At 48.6% G+C, this 20,179-nt stretch overlaps 1 protein-coding gene across 1 annotated transcript in view; it reads left to right on the forward strand.

Moving 5' to 3' along the window:
* Nucleotides 1–20,179, forward strand: part of Cfap46 (cilia and flagella associated protein 46) — a 93,117-nt gene that overhangs the window by 10,727 nt on the left and 62,211 nt on the right. Inside the window, exons 10-20 of the mRNA XM_059256328.1 lie at nucleotides 7,877–7,975; nucleotides 8,577–8,767; nucleotides 13,067–13,295; nucleotides 13,549–13,669; nucleotides 15,336–15,459; nucleotides 16,061–16,191; nucleotides 16,793–16,917; nucleotides 18,012–18,145; nucleotides 18,714–18,926; nucleotides 19,620–19,785; nucleotides 19,936–20,085. Coding sequence (XP_059112311.1) covers nucleotides 7,877–7,975; nucleotides 8,577–8,767; nucleotides 13,067–13,295; nucleotides 13,549–13,669; nucleotides 15,336–15,459; nucleotides 16,061–16,191; nucleotides 16,793–16,917; nucleotides 18,012–18,145; nucleotides 18,714–18,926; nucleotides 19,620–19,785; nucleotides 19,936–20,085 — 1,683 coding nt within the window. The remainder of the gene's footprint in view (nucleotides 1–7,876; nucleotides 7,976–8,576; nucleotides 8,768–13,066; nucleotides 13,296–13,548; nucleotides 13,670–15,335; nucleotides 15,460–16,060; nucleotides 16,192–16,792; nucleotides 16,918–18,011; nucleotides 18,146–18,713; nucleotides 18,927–19,619; nucleotides 19,786–19,935; nucleotides 20,086–20,179) is intronic.

Consider the following 20,179-nt stretch of genomic DNA (forward strand, 5'->3'; position numbering starts at 1 on the left):
GATCTGACCCCTGGACATTTAAATCATACTTAATTTTTGCTCATTTCTCAAAGGACCACAATTGAAATTCTCTGCCTAAACCAATGCTTTAGCAATTAGGGATTCCTCAGTGACATGGATTGCCAAGTGAATTTTTTTATGCTTATGACAATATTGCCATCCAGGGGAAGTTTAGGAGTACACACCGTAGTAGATGGTAACCCTCTTATCTTCCGAAGGCGCATGAGGCATTTCCAGAGCGGAGAGTGCTTTTCCCAGGAGTGCTGCTGCATTCAGGAATGAGGTTAGATGGTGGTTGTGCTGGACAACCTGGTCCCTGTCCCGACCACCACTTCCTGCTGTCTTAGTTGAACACTTGCTGTCTGTTCGGTCTTGGGTGCCTGTAAGGGTGAGCCTCTGTGGCCTTCTGGTATTGGTTAGCTGGAGTCACAGGGCCAGAGCAGACAAGCAGGAGCAGTTCACACAGCAAAGGTGAAATGGGTGCACATGGAGTGGCAGTATAGGACTGCTTTCAATGGAAATAAGACTCCATCTGGACCTTGACCATCAGGTGAGGAGAAAGCGGCTGAGGCTGGGGACACATGGAGTGTGGAAGTAGCATATGATAGAATTATATTACAGCACTTAACCGAATTCTTTTGCGGTCCGTTTTCCTCTTCTAGGTGACTTTGACACCGGCACCCAAACCCGGTACTGCTCCCTCTTCACCAAGCAATAGCTTCCTTCTCTCCCTGAACCCTGGGTTTTGTCTCTAAGATAGCAATGCAAACAGACACATCTCAAAATGGCATCTGTTCTTGGTGAGCGGAGAGGTGTGAGGAGAGCCCCACCTTGCCAGGGAGACTTTCACAAGACCAAAGAGCTTTCAACTCCACCCCCAGAGCAGTGCCCAGCTGCAGCCCCCCGCCCCCCCTAACATTCCAAGGAGGCCATTGGGCTTCCTGGTTCTGCCTTTCCTAACTGAAGCTGTGGCCTGTGTGGTAGAACACCTGGGCCACTTGCTCTGGGTATCTTTAATTCGGGGGCAGGGGAAGATTGAGGGTTCTGTGCCTCTGATTCCACACACACCCTCCCTTCTCCTCACTGGTCTGTTCCAGGCCTCCATCTCAATGTGTCCAAGGTGGGTCATTCTCATTCATGCATACCTGAGAGAAATAAATTTATATTTTTGGTTAAGGATTCTGAAGGTAGGCAACAGTACATCAGTGTCAGTAAGAGTACATCGGTTCCAGCTTTTTATATCCTGTTTTCTGTTTGATGTTTTTATTTCCTGTGAAAAACACTTCGGTTCTTTATCTCTGAGAAAGGATGTCTCAATCTGGCAAAGAACATCTGTCATTTGTTGTGTTCCTTGGTACGAGTTCAGGGAAGACCAGACGTTCTTCACCAGTGAAGTCTCCTGGGTCTTCCTGAGAAGTATGCTTCATTGTGTGTTCATTGTCCATCTTCTCTGCTGGGATGCAGCCTTCTTGAGAATGGGGCACATCTGACTTACTCCCTACCACACCTCTACCTTCTGGTATGGAAGCTGGAGCCTAAGAGGTACTCAGGAAATTTCTCCATCTTGCTGAAGATGGCAAGCTTTCAGGCCTGTCGCCCCTTGTATGACCTGCAGGAACCTATGGCTGAAAGTCTAAGAACCAGGCCACTTCCAAGGTCAGTATGGAGACACACCCCAGGAGGAAGAAGCATGGAGCCCACACATCTGGTACTTTGGCAAAACGAAAGCAAAAACACAGTTCTACGTGACTGTCCAGAAACAAGCGAGCCTTTTGCTGCATAAAGTGGTGCAGGGAGACAGTGATGGAGTTTACCTTGCAGTTCAAAGAGCAGAGACACAGGGACATTGTCCTCAAGTCAGAAGTACCTAAAAACCAAACAACATACAAGAAACCACAACCTTCAAGGTGCTGGACAGCAGATAATGAGGGAAAGTCCTATGCTATTTAACCACATGTAAGGGACCTCAGGAGAAGCCTATGGCATTGACTTGTTGGTGGTAGGGTCACAGAACAGAGGAGCAGGAGTGACGGGCACACAGAAAAGCTGTCCTTGACCCTTTTAGCTGAATGCTGATGAGCTCGTTCACACTAAGGCAGCATTCATGTTGGGGAAGCAGTTTACCTGGAGAAGTAAAACAGCAGAGCTCTGCAGACAACCTGGGTGTAGCTCCTGTCCTCTTCAGCCAGAGAACCAAACTCTGGATTCTCAAGTTGAATGCTCTGGAGTATAGTGAAAAGCCATCCCCACTTTACTGTGCTCTGATTGTGTATAACAAAGCTTAAGAACAGGAATAAAGAATCGAACTATGAGGGGACGAATGTAGGTATGAACTCACAATGGCTGTGACTGCACAAGATCAAGCCAGCCAAAAGTCCCCATGTAGAAGATGGAGGGGGTCTCAAAGTGCCACCCTAGTTGGGGAATTATTGTCAGTTGATATCTGTTGGGAAGAGAGTCAGTTTTCTTCAGGGATGCAGTCCCTAAGGGGTTAACTCATTCTCCAGTAGAGTGCCCTGCACCCATGAACAGTCTAAAGAACTAACTAGACACACTGTGTTAAAAAAGAGAGAACAAGAAGTTGGGAGGGAATATTAGTGAGAGGGATATGGAAAGGTTTGGAGGCAGATCAAAATACATTATACACATTGTGAAGTTCTCAAACATTAAAGGAATCTACATTTTCCAACAAAGTAGAATGGACAATCTGTAGTGCCTGCTGAAAAATTACCAGACATGGAAAGAGAGAAAAAAAAATGATCCATGAAAAAAAATGAGAGAGAAAAGCAATCAAAATCAACCAGTAAATGATATAAACAACAGTATAGGTTGACACAAGTGCTATTAACTCTATTATAATTCATTCCAGACTTTTTAAAAGGTTGAAAAAAAGATTGAATGTTCATGTAAAATAGAAACAAAATGCATGAAACACCCAAGCTTAATTTGAACTTGTAGAGTTGAAAACCGTACTGGCTCTGATGTAACAACATTGGACAGACTCCAGAGCAGGTTAGACACCAGATGAAATGCAGAGAAGAAGCACTGTGAGGAAATTCAGAGTGTCTGCAAGCCTGAGGCAGCTTCAAGTGGACCAACAGAGATGCTAAGAATCTCGGAGGACAGCAGAGAAGAGAAGGATACCAGAAGACATAATGACCCAAATGCTATAGTTAACAACCTTGGAGAAGGAGGAGCAAGGGATGTTAGAAAGTAGTTAGGAGTGGCAGCATACTGCTTGCTGGAGACAATAAAAGCAAAAGATAAGGATGGTCATTAAGATTCTAAAGTCTAGTTGGCCTAAAATCTACATCCTGAGACCATATCTTCTAAAACAAAAAGGTTTTCTTTGACCTCCTCCTCTTCCCGTGAGCATAAAGGAAACTCTGAGGGAGAAAAAAATGGTGCTTGATGGAGAACTAGATCTGCATAGGACAGTAATTGTGGCAAAGATAACCAGGGTATACTGTGGGGATGTTGATAAGTAGAAGGAGAGGTGAGACTTCACAGCAGAATGGTAGGAAAGATGTGATGTGTGTGCTGGTGTGAAGCCGCTAATGTGAAGTTACCATGGTGAGAAGACTGCAGGAGGCACAGTCTGATAAACAGATGACACCTGCCATGTGTCCCTTGAGAGTAACTCCAAAGTAGTAGTAGTAGGATAGGGAGCTAGTGAACTCTCCAAATAGACAGAAGAACTGAGGATATAGCCCCGCTGGTAGAGTGCTTACCTATTAGATATGAATCCTAGATTCCATCCCTAGTACTGAGGGAGAGAAAGAGGAAGAAGGGAAAGGAGGAGGAGGAGAGAAAACTGAAGAAACAATAGAATAAGGAAAATATGGGACAGATAGAAACAAAGGGCGAAATGATGTAATTAATCTGATCTATTATGCTGTAATCACAATAAATGTAAATGGCCTAGTTATCACAATTAAAAGACATGCTGTCCCAATGAGAAAAGGCCAGGTCTTAAACTCATGCTGCCTGTGAGACACCCACATTCAGCGTGAAATGTTTGAGACCTAAAGCTACAGGGTGGTGAAGCATGCAGCCGTGCTCACACTGACAAATGGCAGCTGCTGACACTAGTGAGGGAGAAGCTGGAGGCTGCATTTCTGCTGTTCGGTGTCTGGTTTTAACATTGCTAGTTGTAGAGAGGTCACTTCACAAGGTGAATGGGCTCAGCTAGTAGGGAAAGGATGCCAGTTGTCAGGGGCACCTACCACAGTACTTTAAAATGAAGGAATTGAGTTGTTATAACTGGGGACAAACAAAGTCCAAAAGCAAAGCCAGACATTTCGAGGTGACACTCTGAGTGATGGATAGGATGGGAGATATAAAGACTGGGGCTGGAGAGGTGGCCAGGTTCCATTCCCAACACTCACATGGTGGCTCACAACCAGCTATAACTCTTCTGACTTGTGTACCAGGCATGCGCTTGGAGTGCAGACACACATTCAGGCAAAACATTCATACACATGAAATGAAAATAAATTTAAATTTTTTTAAATTGTCTGTAAAAATATAAAAGGCTAAGATAAGGCAACCTATTTGTTTTGTGACGGCTATAAATCATACCCCATTCTACCCTGACCTGCCTCCCCCCAAGCATCAGAATGCACCATCTTCTTGGGTCACAAATTATTTGCCACAATAGGTTATATTTTAGACTTAAAAATACATAAATTTTAAAGACGTTCAATTCTTATGAAGTGTTGACTGACTAGTATGGAATTACATTTGAAGTCACATTTCTACATAACTCATGAGTCCAATAAAACTTCAAAATGGAATTAGAAGGTATTTTGAGCTGAGTAAAAATGTAAAAAACACCTATCAAAGTTTGTGAGTTATAAAGAGGTCATTTTTTTAAATATGTGGCATGTGTGCATGCATGTGGAGACCAGAGATTGATGTTGGGTATCCTTTTCTATCATTCTCTGCCTTATTTTTTGAGACAGAACCTCTCACTGAACCTGGAGCTTCCTGTTTTGGCTAGACTAGCTGGCTAAGGAGACGCAGTACCTGCCTGTCTGCCCTGCCCGATCAGGGGTTACACGCAAGCGCTGCTGTGACAGCCTTTTACATGAGAGCTGGGGATCCGAACTCAGGTCCCTGTGCTTGCACAGCAGACACTTTCCCCATTGGCCATCTAAGCCCTGTGGGGTGTTTCTTAAAGCAGAGAGACTGCATTTGGCCAAGTTAACAAGGCCTGCATCCATTGAGAACACTTGCACGCAACATTCAGCTTTGTAATAGCAGAAAATGGGTAGGAGCCAAGGTGGGCACTAACAGGCAGATGAATGAGTTGTGGTGTCCTGATGGAGAAGGAACAGAGCCAAGCTGTTGGTAAAGATGTGGCTGGGTAGATGAAGCTTCAAATTACTGTGGGACTTGGAGCAAGAGTCAGGGGACACCATGTGATTCCTTCACTTGTTCTAAGAAAGTGGAGATGTTTGGAAAGTAAATGAGATGCTTGGGTGGCCAGTGGGCAGGGGCACAGGCACAGGAAATGGGCGGGTCAATGTTGTGTCTTCAGCTGGTGAGGCTTCCCTGGGTTTGTATAGGCATAAGTCAAAGCTTACCAAATTGTACACCTCAAATATTTGTAGCTGACTATATGACCTTTATGCTCTAAGAAAGCTTTTTAAAAAGAGACTAACAGGAAAATCAGTAAATTAAAATTGCTGTTGGAACACAAAGATGAGTTTCATTCATGCAGAAGCCTCCTCTATCTCCAGAAGCTTGGGCCTTTGGCACAGAGATCATGTGTTCTCTGAAAATACTTTGTCATCAAGACTTGAACAGTGCAAGTGTGTAACTCTGAAAAACTCAGAAATTCTGGCTGTGCCCCTCTCCATAAACTGCCTCTTTAAACCTCAGATTTCCAGCTGTGGAATTTCAAGATCCTGATGAGGTCCTTGAACAAGGTTCACTCAAAGAGCCCGCACCGGCCATAGTGATGGCAGGGACAGGGCTTTTGTATGCCCTCCCACAAGGGCAGGGTACCTCATACCAAAATCAGAAGCTTTTGCTGCTTGATGCCAGGACCCCAGGCAGGAATGCAATAAAACACAGTTGCTAAATTTCATAGAGGTTGGAAGCTAGTTTCATTATTTAAAAATTTAAGCCAGGGTCTTAAACAAACCACCCCACCCCAACATCACAGAATATTGCTATTGAGCTTCCAAAACTTGATGGTAAGACTCTATTGCTGAATTCACCACATACTTTAGTCACAGAATGTAGCGAAGTCAGCTGGTACGTGGAAGCTTCATACCCTACTCTAGCTTTCAGAGTACCGGTTCTAAACACACTACCAAGGGAGAAAAGTTGTCATTAGTCTTACTAGTTGCGAGTCACGTGACCTACAGTAACAAAAGGCCTAACATGATATGCCCACTGGTACAATAGCGGCGCATATGTTAGGGGAGAAACCAGCCACTTTCTGATCAGCTTTAAGGCCACTCCACATGGTAGAACTCATGCCTGGCACCCTTAATGTGGCCAAGAATCCAAGGCCAGGCAGGTTGTAGGCTCTAGGGGAGAAGCTGCCGTTATTATTCTGCTGAATAGATAAATCAATAGACTGACTCCTAAAGTCCTATCATAGTCACAGATAAGTGCATCACTTAATCTTGTGAGAGAAGTTTCTTATAATAGAAGATTAACACAACTGGTCAACATGCAGAGAATAAGAAATTGCAGAGTGCTCAGCCCTAAATGGGACATCTGTATCATACCCTACCTCCCGAAGCTCAGAATTATTGCAGAAGTGTGAGTGGGAAGAGTGTAAGAGCCAGACACGTGAATGGCAACCGGGAAACAGTGTCTCCTGGGACGTTGCCCACGTGGACTGACTGTATCTGTGACAAGATAAAGTCACACACAAATCTCAGCATGCAGTGAAGTCAGAAAGTCCCACAACTAGCTGAGAAACTATTGGCAACTGATGACTGCTCAGGGAAGGAGGGGCCATTTTCATCAGGGATGTCACCCCGGGGAGGCTGCCCATACTCTGCTGGATGGCTCTGTACCAATGCACATGCTGACAGCAATAGGTAGACTCTGTAGTTTTTTTTTTTAAGTCAACACATGAAATTTGGAGGGAATAGAGGTGGTAAAGATTAGAGCTAGAGGGGAGTGAGTGGGAGTGAGTTTGATCAAAACACATAATATGCACATATGTAATTCTCAATAAAAAAGAGAAGAATTTAAACCAGAGGCTGATGAGAGGACTCAGTGTGTAGAGGTACTTGCCCCCGAACCTAAGGACCTGAGTTTGATCCTTAGAATCCACATTTCAAAAGGAGAGTGCTAATATTCTTGCAAGTTGCCCTCTGATTCCCATATTTAAACACATATATTTACATGATTTTTTTTAAAATTTAGGTCAGGTGTGGTGGCTTACTTCTATAATCCCAACACTCAGGAAACTGAGGCAGGACTGGTGTGAGTTCAAAGCCTTCCTGAGCTATAGAATGAGTTCCAGGGAAGTCTTGGCTATAATGTGAGACCCTGCATTTTTTTTTCAAAAGAGAGAGAGAGAGAGAGAGAGAGAGAGAGAGAGAGAGAGAGAGAGAGAGAGAGAGAGAGAGAAATGAAAAAAATAAAGAAAAGTGCAAGGTCCTCTAAAATCAGTGAGGTTTTTTATTCCCCCTGTTAAAAGGTTTCAGAAAGTCTCTCTCCCTTTGTATCTTTTGACACACGTTCCATTTTTCTCCCGTGACTTGGCACTGTTCTCTGATTGTCCATTTTCTGGTTTCTGTTTCTTCTGGGAATTCAAGGCATTTCAAGGTCTTTAAGGCTGATGAATGTGCGTGATTGCTGTCATTTATGTCTTTGTGCTCCAAGTTCCAATCTGCATCCGCAGGATCCTGGCATGCTGCTGGAAATTGAAGGCCTGGAGTGTGAATTAGAAGCTTTGAGACTGGAGAGCAAACTTAAAATATATCTTCGAGGAGCCGTGGAGGTAAAGCCTTAAGCCCAAGTCAGAGTTCCCCTGGACCCAGGATCACGGGGGTCAGGCTAGCTTTGAGAGCACTGGTAGGTGGCCCTGAGGTGCCTGGGGGCAGGAAGCCAGAGGCCTCGGGGGATGCGGCTGAGAATAGAATGGGTGTGGGGTTTGATGAAGGCTCAGGGCATGGTGAGTGTGTTCCATGGATTCTGAAGTTCCAACCTGGAGCGTTCTTGCTGGAAAGGACACACAACACAAACCAGAGGTGAGTCTTCTTGGGTAGTGAATGAAAGACACAGGTCCTGATGAGTACACTCCAATAAGAAACAAATGGACTCTAACCCCATTTGGGGGTCAAGAAACACAATGAACCAGAGCTGTATCTAAGCCTTTTGGCTGAGTGTCTCATCATAAAGTGCCCACCACAGAATAGGTCTGTGGCATTCTCAGAGGGATTAGGGCCCTGGTCTGATGACCTGGAGATACCGTATGCCTGACCCCCTAATCTGCCGTCTACCCCAGTTGCCATCCCCAGCACTGGCTTTTCCGTGACCATAACAAGTTTCCCATCCTAGTCTCACAACCCTCAGCCAGCCACCCAACATGCCCCCTACAGAACCAGCTGGACATCATTAAGAGACTGGACATCACACTGCAGCGGGCCATCCGTTTGGGTGACCCCAAGACCATCCACGTGCTGTGCACCGCCCAGTGGAACATCTGCCTGCCCCTCCTGCAGCGCAACCTGAGGTGCTACCTCCGAAAGCCACTGACCACCATCGCCGAGATTCTGGAAAAGGTTGATAGGTGGGCACCATTTCTCCTGTGTTATCCCCTGGGGCTCTTAGTGGGGGGAGAACCGGGATAGGGATTTTTAGTATTACAGACAGAGTCCAGGGTGTGTGCATCCTGTTCTCGGCATCATCTGTGGGGTGCACAGGTACAAGAGGCCGGCTTCACTTGTTCAGCTGATGCTTTTCAGTCACCCAGGCAACCTAGATCAAGACGCCTCATGGTGTAAACAGTCCTCAAGCTATCTGCCTGTCAGTGTATGGTGGTGGTGATTATCTGGAGAGAGACTTGTAAGTGTATCCTCAGTAGCCATTATGGGCATGTTGTGGACAGGCTATCATCATACCCAAAGACTCCTTCTAAGTGCACCTCCCTTTGCTCACACCATACTGCAGGGTCCCTGTCATCCCACATCCTCACAGTTTTATGTATCCCTAGACTTCAGCTGTACTGTGGATGTGTACTTGTATTCAACAGTAGATGCTTTTTATTTCCCTGTGTGAGCAAGTGTCTTTCCTGTGCTGTTGACATACAACTGTCTGTTTTGGTGACCTGCTTGAGCAGACCTTATGTCTCTGCCAGTTTAACATCAAGGTCATGCTGGCTTTATACGATGACTTGTGAGGTGCCATTCTAAAATCTCTTTCCAGAGGAGCCAATACAACTACTTGTCATGTTTCCCATAATCAACAGTGAAATCATCCATGCCCAGGGTGTGCTTGTCTGGTTGTCTATATCCTGGGAAGGTCTTCAGTCTTAAACAGTTTATTGTGTCCCCCAATATATTGTGCACCCTAATAAACTTATCTGGTGTTAGAGAACAGAACAGCCACTAGACAGACATAGAGGCCAGAAAATGGTGGCACTCACACCTTTAATCCTATCACTAGGGAGGCAGAGATCCATCTGGATCCCTGTGACTTCAAGGCCACACTGGAAACAGAGCCAGGCATGGTGGTACACACCAGACTTGAGATCTCATGTCTTGCTTGAGAAAGACACATACATGCTTTTAATCCCAGGAGGTGATGGCAGGAAGCATAAAAGTCTATAAGGCGTGAGGACCAGGAACTAGAGGCTTTTAAGCTTTCAGACTTTGAGCAGCAGTTCAGCTGAGATCCATTCGGATGAGGACTTAGAGGCTTCCAGTGTGAGGAAACAGGATCAGCTGATGATTGGCGAGGTGAGGTTAGCGGTGGCTTGTTCTGTCTCTCTGATCTTTCAGAATTTACCCCAATAGCTGGCACTGAGTTGTTTTTCTTTTTTTTTTTATTAATAAGACCATTTAAGATTCATCTTACAGACAGTCTCTAAGTCTGGACCGAAATGAGTAAGCCCTTCCCCAGAGCACTGTGTCCCCATGCATGGGGTGGTCACATGGCTCATGCTCAGCATCCTGGCTTTTGTTACTTGTGAAGATCCCAGGGAAGGGACCATTGCATGTCCTAGCCAGGGTGTGATGCCACCGCCCTCCCTCTGCTCTGGCAGATGCACTCTCCATTAAAGCTGTGTGCATGCCTAGCCTGGCATTCTGTGTCATTTGATGCAGACTCCAACATGCCGGTTCCCCATGCCCATTGTGGCACAGCTTGTCTACCAGACATTGCTTTGAGGTGAGCAGCCTCATCATACGCTCATCAGTATGCCTTTCCTCTCTTCATCCTGCCAATGCTCCATCCCCAGGAGCTCGCTGAATGTTCTAGAATTCCTTCTTCCTTCTGTTGGCTTCCTTGCTTTTATGTATCTCTTAGGAGATAGGCTCCTCCAAGGTCACGACTGGGCTCCCTTTACCTAGCACAGCCTGTATAAGGCATTCAGTTCCCACCATCCCTCTCTCCAACCACAGAGATGACAGCCTCGTGCAAACCATGGGGCCACACCACAGTTAATCTGTGCCTGCTGCTGGCATTCTTTTCATTCTGGGAAAACGTGGCCTCTTACGTTCACCTCATCATTGCAAATTCCAGGATCATCTCCTTCTTCCACAGAGCAGATTTCTCCAGCTGGCGGGCACCCATCCCAGAGCGCAGGGCATGACTGGTGTACACCCTCAGCCCTGCTGATCTGAACGAATCCCACACCCTCAGTTTCAGAAACTGTTGCTTGTTACTGGCTGCAGGATTGGTTCTTTAAACACCTTGCAGAGGGTTTTTCTTCCCTCTCCGTCATCTGACCGATGGTTCAGTGCAGTGTTGATCTCTGTGTGCACTGTTCCCCCTCCTGTTTTTAAGCCTGTCTCTTTAACCTTTCAGCGTGTTGATTAGAATATCCCCAGGAGCCCTTTAAAACTTTAATATAATTCAAGTATATTAAATGACACTTTTATAAGATTTGGAGAGTTATGAGCTATTGTTTCTTTGAGTACATTCCAGAAATGGGATGCTGGCTATACACATGCAGAATGTGGGATGTTCCTCACAGTTCCTGGACACTGCTTGGTTTTTTAATTCTTTTTATCTCCAGTCTTCTGATCAGGCCATTTCTGTTTCCAGGCTCACGATCTTCCTGGCTGTCCACTCTGCCATCATACAAGTCTAGAATGGTTCTTCTTTCCCTTACTACAGCTTTTGGGTCTCACATTTACTTGTTAACACTGTTTTCACTTTTTGTGAGCAGATTCATGACATGTATATTGTGATGTCTACTTTAAAAAACTTATCTGCAAAACCCAACAGCCAGCCTATCTGTGTCTTGACCCTGTGTCCTGACCCTTCCATCTCCTGGCATTACTAATGACTAGTGATTCTATGTTAAGCATTGCAGGTAGTATCCTATGGAGTCTTTGCATTTTTGTTTGTTTAAGACAGGCTCCTACGTAGCTTGTAGACAATGTGTCCCTGACTAGCCTTCAATTTGTTATATAAATCAGGTTGGCCTCCAGCTTGCAATGATCCTCCTGCCTCTGCTTCCCAAGTACTATGAATGGACCACCATGATTGCTGCCATTTTAAAAGAAGTGTTGTTTTATTTTTTAAGGGCAATTTAATGTTGGCTGATGGTCTTAAAATCACATTGGCTGGTCCACCTCGCTCTAATGTACCTCTGGGGGTCCAGGTGTTTCCTATACCCATTTCAGAGAGAATTTACCTATGACACAGGCTTTCTTCAGGCTAAGCTTTGTGTTTTGGCTGGAGGAAGAGGACCAGAGATCCCTGCTGTTCAGCAAGTCCATGCTCTAACTGCTGCCTGTTCAGTCAGTGGCCACCTGCTCTGCCTCTCAGGAGCCCATGGCTACTTCCTTCATGAGTCTCCTTCCAAGGGACCCTGATTTTATGCTATCCAGCATCAGTACCTAGAAACAGCTGCCCTCTTATTAGATCTTTTTTCAGATGGTATGGGTGACTGAGTGACTTTATGCTAGTTGGAAGCAGAAGCAGCTGGAGCCTTGGGCCAGCTATCTGGCTTGTTTTCAGGCTGTGAACTCTGGTTTTACATCTGCTGATTGTGGTTTTCATTTCTGGTCCCCTGTGGGCTTCTCTTTATGAATGACTCCTGATGTCAGTTCCTGACAAGTTTCACATGGGCCTCTCTTATTCCATCCACAGTAGGCGCCATGGTGCCCCAGATCCCTGATCCTTTGGGTTAGCAGAGCGCTAATACCTGTTACCACAGGGTCTTTACACTTCTCTGCAAAGCCTCATAGTATTTCTATTACCCTGTGGTCAGGGGAACATTACTATCACTTTTCTTTCTCCATCTTGGTAGAAAGTCAATGAACCTATGGGTCCTAGAACATCACCATCCCGTAGCCCGTAGGTTGTTAGCTCTGTGTCCTGTGGCACTGCTTAAGGTGCCTCCCCCCCATCACTACTGCATAAAGCTTTTACTCGGGTGCAGGGGCTTCTCTAAGCCTGGCTGAGCTCCAGCCAGAGTGTGGCTAAGCCTCCTGGGCAGACGTCCAGCGTATCCATCAGAGTAAAGACAATGGACTGCAGCATTGACACCAAATATATTCCAGGGGACAGAGGAGCATCACAGTAGAGAGTGGGGTGGCAGTGATATCTGGGTGGCCATGGGAAGGCTGAGTTTGCCCTTGTGCTCATGTCACAGCAGGAAGCACCACACTAAACTTTTCTCTGTCTGCTTCTTCTCAGCCTGGGCCCAAGGCTCAGTGAGCATGTCTCCAGTGGCCTGTAACAACCACTGCAGATTTTCTCTCCCTTTGTGAGGTTTCTAGACAAGACAGGAAGGAGGCTGGAGAGCAGGGCTCTGGGCAGCCATGTCATGCCATGCCTCTTGCTGGTGACTGGACAAAAGCCCCACAGGCACACTAGCAGCCCACCATGGCTTCCTCACATGTGCTGTTCTCTCTAGCCTCATGACCATGATGCGCTGCCAAGTCCACATGGAGTTGGCATATATTGAGCAGGATGAGGACCGGCTGGAGCCCGCCATGGAGCACCTGCAGAAGGCCATGCGCCTGGACAGCCTAGGCCTCTACCAGGACAAGATGAAGATAGCTTACAACCGGCTGCAGTTGTGTACCATGCTCTACCAGTCCCCTGACCGCCCCGAGGACAAGGCCACCATGGCCATTGAACAGGTACAGCCCCAACCTGTTGTGGGGCCAGCCTTCAAATGAAGAGGCTAAGGGGGAACCCTGGGACAGAGAGAGCCTTAGGGACCATGCAGACCCAATCATGAGGCCCAAGCTTAGCTACCCAAGGTCTGTCTGGCATCCAGAAGGCCTGTGGGAGCTCTGTTGCCTGAGGGTGGAACCATAGGATACCTTGAGAGTCTCAGGTGTCCCAGGGGAGGGGCTACCTCAGACATCGTGCATATCATACTGTCCGCAGGCAAAGAAAGCCACCCTGAAAGACAGTGCCCGGAAGAAGCGTGCACTCCTGGTGAATGCAGGCCTGGCCCTCGCACCTGACACCTTCCAGATCGTGCTGGACAGCGAAAATGAGGCCAAAGGTTAAGTGCTGCCCTTGACCTCACTGCCCTTGACCTTGTGATACACCATATTAGTCTCCGGAAGTACTAGAGAAGGATTGTGTCTACAGGTGGCTATTAGTAGCAGTGTACCACAGCCAGAACTTAACATCACTGTTCTAGATGCTGGACATCTGTGACGGGGATGTGATGGGCTGGTCTTTCTTGGTGCCATCTCCCATGGCTTGTAGATAGTCATCTTTGCTTTTTGTCTTCACTGGCTGTCATATATGTCTACCCCAATACCCTCTTTGTACAAGACTCAGCCATAGAGTGAGCATAGGGCCTCCTGATGGTCTCTTCAACCTTATCACCTATTCAGACCCCCATCTCTTGAAAACAAGGCTTTCTTTTGGCGTCCCAAGGGCAGAGCTTGGAAGCAGCCTGTCTGGGGGACACAATTCAGCCCACAGTACCATCTGAGGACCAAAGATGGCAGCTCTGGGTGCTCTTTGTATCAAAGCCGAGTAGATTTCACTTACCTGGGCCACTTACTTTGTCCCCAGGGTAGAAACAGGGTTGTGCTATACCCTAGTCGTGGCTGCTGGGCCCAGCTCTCAGGGACAACCAGCAACTCTGGCCAGATAGGCAGCGCCATTGTCGCTGGAGCCGCAGACAGGTCTTAGTTGGTGGGGGCACTCTCCTGGAGCTTCCTCCAGCACAGCTCTGATGAAGTGTTAGAGGGATGTGAGCCCTGGAGATGACAGTTGCGTTGGCTGTAGTCCACGTTGTGGGCCCAAGACAAGGGGTGAGAAAGGGAGGCTGGAGTCATGGCCCTGTGCTGGGATGAAGTCTCTGAAAATAAAGCCCTTCTGGCCCAGGAGCTACCTTTCTGGCTCCACTGTATCCTTGGGCCTTGTTGTGGCTCTGGTTTGGTTTTGACCCTCTGTCTGAGCAGCTGTAGGTCTGTTGACATGACATGGCTGGGCCCATCCCACTTGGTTGGTTCGTTTCATTAGATAACCATACACAGCTGACCTAGAGTCTCCATTTTCACCGGGGGACATAGTGCCAAGCTGGCACCTGTAGGAGACGCCGAGGACTTAGCAAGGCGGGGGACTCAGGGGGGAGGGTACCCCAGGAAGTCAATATCTATGTTATAGATGGCAGCACAAAGGATGCAGGAGATCACCTGAGAAGAGATGCTTCTCCCCTCTTCTCCCCCCGCCCCCCCGTCCCCGCAAAGCCCCAGTTTCCTATCTGGTGTCTCCTGAGCCTGGCTCTGCACTGGACAGCTGGTTCTCACTGTGAAGTTGAGCTCTGGGTGGGCGCTCATCTTAGATCTGGAAGAAGGGCAGTGGTTCAGAACCTTTACGTCAAGCAGACATAACCGTTGAGCTTGGAAATGAATAGTGGGTGCTGCCTGAGAGCTCAGGATGTGGGGGGACAGGTCAGAGGCCTGGTGTTTCTGAGCTAACGTAGGCTGTCTCTGAGGGCTGGAAGCTACACACACTCCATAATAGCTCAATGTCATTGCTGGTCCAAAAGCACTAAAGATGCCCTGGTGTTGGGGCCTCTTCATAACCCTAGAATGAGCTCAGATGTCAAAACCTCATTGCAGACCTTGGTCCCACTTGTCTGGGTCAGCGGCGCTATCCCGCGCCCAACCCTGGCCCACCTCCTCAGCTTGGATGTTGCCTGCTTTCAGTTTCCACTGGGAAAACCAGGGGTCGCTTCACCTACCTCTGTGCCAAAGCTCGACATCACATCCTCAGTGTGGATAAAGCCGCTGGACACCTGCGGCGTCTGGGCAATGAGAACGACAAGGAGAGGTGAGCCAGGAAGGAGGGACAGAGGCACACCTGCATCGAGGCTGTCCAGGAGGGTCTGTCTGCTGAGACCTGGGACCAGGTCTACCTGGGACCCTGTGAGAGCTGGCAAGCCGTGGACATTCCATGTGCAGCCTCTGTGCTGAGGGTGTGGCTTTTTCCTGTGCAACAACTGAGCTACTTATTAGTGTGTGCTGGCCATGGCTTCCACAGGAGTCCCCAACCCAGGGAGACCCATCCACACTGTATGCAGGAAAATGAATTCTGGGGCGGGGGGATTTATCATTGTTAAATGACCAGAAGAGTCACTGACCCTGGGGAGAGGACAGCCAGAGAGCTGCACATGACCTTGGGGACAGCCCTACCTCTGACTTCTGGGCCTTGACCCTATGAATTGCTCCAGCTATGACCCCTGAATTATGACCCCACTATCCAGGACTGTCTTTCCGTTCACACGCTCAGTCCGTTGCACTTCTGTGTCTCAAGCCAGTACTCGGCACCTGGATGCTGTAATGCTGTAGGGTGGCTCTCCCCTGGAACAGTCCTCCAGGTGTTCCTAATCTCACCCGTGCTTCCTTTTTACCACCTGGATCTTGATGAGCAGGATTGCAATTTGGGCTGAGCTGGCCAAGGTTGCCTGGAAGCAAGACGTATGCGATGTCTGTCGCACAGCAACCCGCTTCTGCCTTCTGTATGACAATATCAAGTCAAAGAAGACCTCAAAGCTAAGACGAGGTGTGTGTCCCCTTGGCATGTGGGTGGACTGGGCTTTAGGGCTTCATCCACCTCTGGTGCCTGTGGCAGCCACAGCACCTCCGAACCAGTCGATCCCACCAAGGGACACCAAGCAAAGGATGCAACCCAGAGCCAGTTGGCCACTTCCTGGCTTTATATCCACAAGGTCAACCACAAAGGCTTGAAAATATTGGCAAGAAAACAAACATCTATGCTGAGCATACACATGCTGGTTCCTGGCCATTAACCTTGACCATTGCCCTTTAACAGTGATCCACACAGTGCGTACATTGCAAATGGTATCACCGTCCACTACAGCTGATATATAGTTCAAAGGAGGATTGTATAGGTTCCATGTGTACATGACACCATTTTATAAAAAGACTGTGCCTCAGTACCCCTGGGGGTCCCAGCAATACTGAGTGGCAGCTGTACTTAAAACTGACCGATAGTAACAGTGAGGGTTACATGCTGTCCTTCTTGAAGGACTCGTCCCACAAAGAGCTGGGCAGAGATTTGGGCAACAGGTGGGTGGGGAAGGAACTGCTATGTCTTTGCTTGTTCAAAGAGAGCCTATCTTTCCCTGCTGCTCTTCCCTCAGGGAAGAAGAAAAAAGGCGTGGACGGCTCCATGCCTGACGGGGGGACATCTGAGGTGGTCCTGCAAAAGCGTATGTCCCCTGACCTGCTGAGGAAGATCGCGGAGGTGTCATTCCTCAGTGCTGAGGTGCGTCATGAAGGTCTTGGCCATTGTAGCTGCTGGTGGTGATGTGGCCATTAACACACCAGAGAGACTTGTCATACGGGCTGGGCTCCCCTCGGCATACACATCCCTAAACAAAACTATACATTAGGGAGACAAAATTAATTCAGTTCTTGGAAGACTGCGTGAGAAAAGTGTGAATTGAGATGCCTTGTGGTGTGTGTTGGTGTCAATTTTTTTTTTGTGGGAAATAATTTCTGCATTCTGGGTGTGAAGTTGTATTTGGGGATTGAACTTGGAGATGACTTAGGAAGCTCTTGAAGGAGATGTGATCTCTGCCGTATGACTCTGCAGGCTCAGCAGAGGCTTGGGCTGGATCTTGGTTCCCCAGAACCAATAGTCCTTTACAGACGGGGTACCGAGACCCAAAGCTAACCACATGTATTGTGACCTAGCTGTACCCAAAGCCCTCGATGTGAGCTCTCAGCTTCCCACACCTGTGCCCATGTCAGAGGCAACCTTGGCCATCTGTTTCGCCCTCACAGTGGTACAGCATTTCCTTTGGTTTCACTCAGTGTGCACAAAGCAGAGGCTGGGGACACTCAGTGGTTTATTCCATCAGAGTCCGGTGACACGGCGGTGTGACCCAAGACAGCCCCTGTGCTCAGGTAGCAAACTGCCAGGCCGCAGTGCTGAGAGCGGACATGCAAGGAGACCAGCGGCTGGGATTGACTAACTGGTCTGCCAGCAAGGGTTGGCCCGACCCATGTCCTCCCACCCCACCTACCTGCCGGCTGGGCTTTGCAAAAGCCTTTGATGTTGCAGAGCAAGTTTGGGAGGCTTCAGAGAAACAGTCGGCCAGCTGCCATAGGAGAACAGGAAGACTGTTCGGCCTACTTGCCAGAGTGTGATGATGGATGTAGGCTGTGCTTCTGAAAGAAGCCCCCTCTCCTTGGGATGCACGAATTGGCAGGCTGTTGAGGCAGATGGGGTGTGGAGGTCCATGATGCACTCTTCATTTGTGTCTGACTTTTTCAAAAGAAGAGTGTTCTGTGTGTTCCCCCAGTGCGGTGGTCTGCCTTGCTGTGACTTCTGTGACTGTAATTATTTCCTCACAGGCCACTGTCCACTTGCTGCGCTTGGAAGGTGTGGAACTGAATGACCGGGCCATCCCGCCTGAGGACTTGAGCCAACACCCAGCTGGCTATGTGCCTGAGCCACCAGATAGCAATCCAGAGTGGATCACATACAGGTGGGTCGGAGTCCCAGCCACCCTGTAGACCAGCGGTTCTCAGCCTGTAGGTCGAAACCCCTTTGGGGTCACGTATCAGATATCCTGCATATCAGTTGTTTTTATATACAGTTCACAACAGTAGCAAAATCAGTTATGAAGTAGCAATGAAATAATTTTATGGTTGAAGGTCACCACAACATGAGGGACTGTGTTAAAGGGTCACGGCATTTGGAGAGTTGAGGACCACTGCTCTGGACCAAGGGTTGAAGAACTGCTTCATTTGCCCAGACCCAGTTGTGGATGAAGCAGCATATACATGTTAGAGCCTAGGCTGTTTGTAAGCCACAGCTACGAGTGGCTTGGACAAATCAAATGACTGTAAAACAAAATAGAAGTCGCATGAGGGGAGCAGCACCAGCAATCTCTCTAGATCCTGGGTCCCTGGCCTAGACAGACAGCCTGAAACGCCCTCCAGACCCAAGTGGAGATGACCCAGAGAGCCCTCACTCACTTCTGCAGTGGTGTTTGGGATGGGGAAGGCGGAGGCCGGATGTGGAGCTGACTGCTGCCCCGGGTGTTGTTTCAGAACCTGGATAGAAAGCCTGTCACAGTATGCCATGAGCAACTGGCTGCGTGCTGCAGAGATTGGGCAGGAGATAGGGGAGTCCTGGATTGTGCAGAACGCCGTGGTCTATGTTTTGAATCACAACCGTCATCTCATCTTGGCCGGGAGGCAGAAGGAGCTGGTGGATTCCCTGTGCCACCTCCTCAATACCCTCAAGGCCACTGACTACAAAGGGTGGGTGCGGGCACCACACCTGTTTCTGTTTGGGAGTCATAGCTGTGGGCTCAGGCATGACCATTGTAGGGGCAATGAGTTGAGAGACCAGTAGGCGTGGTTAAGACCTGTCCATGGAGGAGGCATTCAGCCTGCACTTGGATGACACGGCCTCCATGACCCACGATTCTCACAGCAGCTTCACTGCCCTCTGCCGGCTCTGCTCCAACACTACTCTTTGATGGCTCTGCTCCACGCCATTGCAGAGCTCAGCAGAGGCCCAGGCACTCTGTGAAGTAGCTCAGTGGTCATCCCACCTTGGGCTGGGGGCGGGGAGAGGGTGGGACTCCATGACTGTGTGTTTCTTATCCAGGTGAACAAGAACTTAGATTAACGTTTCCCCAGCAGACATTAGAAGTCTGAAAGCGTCATGTTAGGTTGGATTTGAGGCTTGCCTGGTCTACAAAGTGAGTTCCAGGCCAACCAGGGCAACATAGTGAGAACCTGTCAAGAAGGAAAGAAAAAAAGAAAGGAAGGGAGGGAGGGGAAATGAGCTGGTGCTCCGGGGCACTCACCCACGGTCTATGTTAAACCTCAACCATCCTCTCACCTTGACTGGGAGGCGGAAGGAGCGGGGGTGGTGCTGTGCGGTTCTGCATGGGGCTAAGCTCTGCACTGCCCTGGCTGTCACAGTTCTCATGCTACACCCTCCAGGGACTCAGTTATGCTCGTCATGCTCTGTGACGCCCTGGCTCGAGGCCTGATCATCAGCTGGATTCCCATCCAGACACCCGAAAAGTCGAAGAGGAGCATGCGCCCTAACTTTGTTCATGTTCCGCCCGAGTCATCGGCCTCACCTGAGATCAGAGCGGCACTGGAGGTACTCCAGCTTGCAGTCCAGGGATGGGCCATCGGGTGGGCCATGGGCGAACTTGATGCCTGGGCATGGAGAGCCATGGGAAGGCCAGAGGGAGGAGGGCTCAAGGACCCCTCTCAGATTTGCCTCATGATGAAGACACCCTTGTTTTAGGTCTGTGAGTTTGCACTGAACCTCACTAACGGGAACGTGCCTGAGGATGTCGTCCCCACCAGTGTGCGGCAGCATCTCATCTCCACCTGGGTGAAGGCCAAGCAGCTACTGCAGCAGCAGATTGGGCAGCGACTGGGCACTGATGAACAGGTGGGTGCTGAGGGCACCCTGGGGGGTTAGGACGCACAGACTGCCTTTCCCTGGTGTTCTCATTATGGTCTTAAATGTGGCCATAGTGGCTGGA

The sequence above is a fragment of the Peromyscus eremicus genome, chromosome 1 (assembly GCF_949786415.1).
Source record: "Peromyscus eremicus chromosome 1, PerEre_H2_v1, whole genome shotgun sequence".
In the NCBI taxonomy this organism is placed as follows: domain Eukaryota; kingdom Metazoa; phylum Chordata; class Mammalia; order Rodentia; family Cricetidae; genus Peromyscus; species Peromyscus eremicus.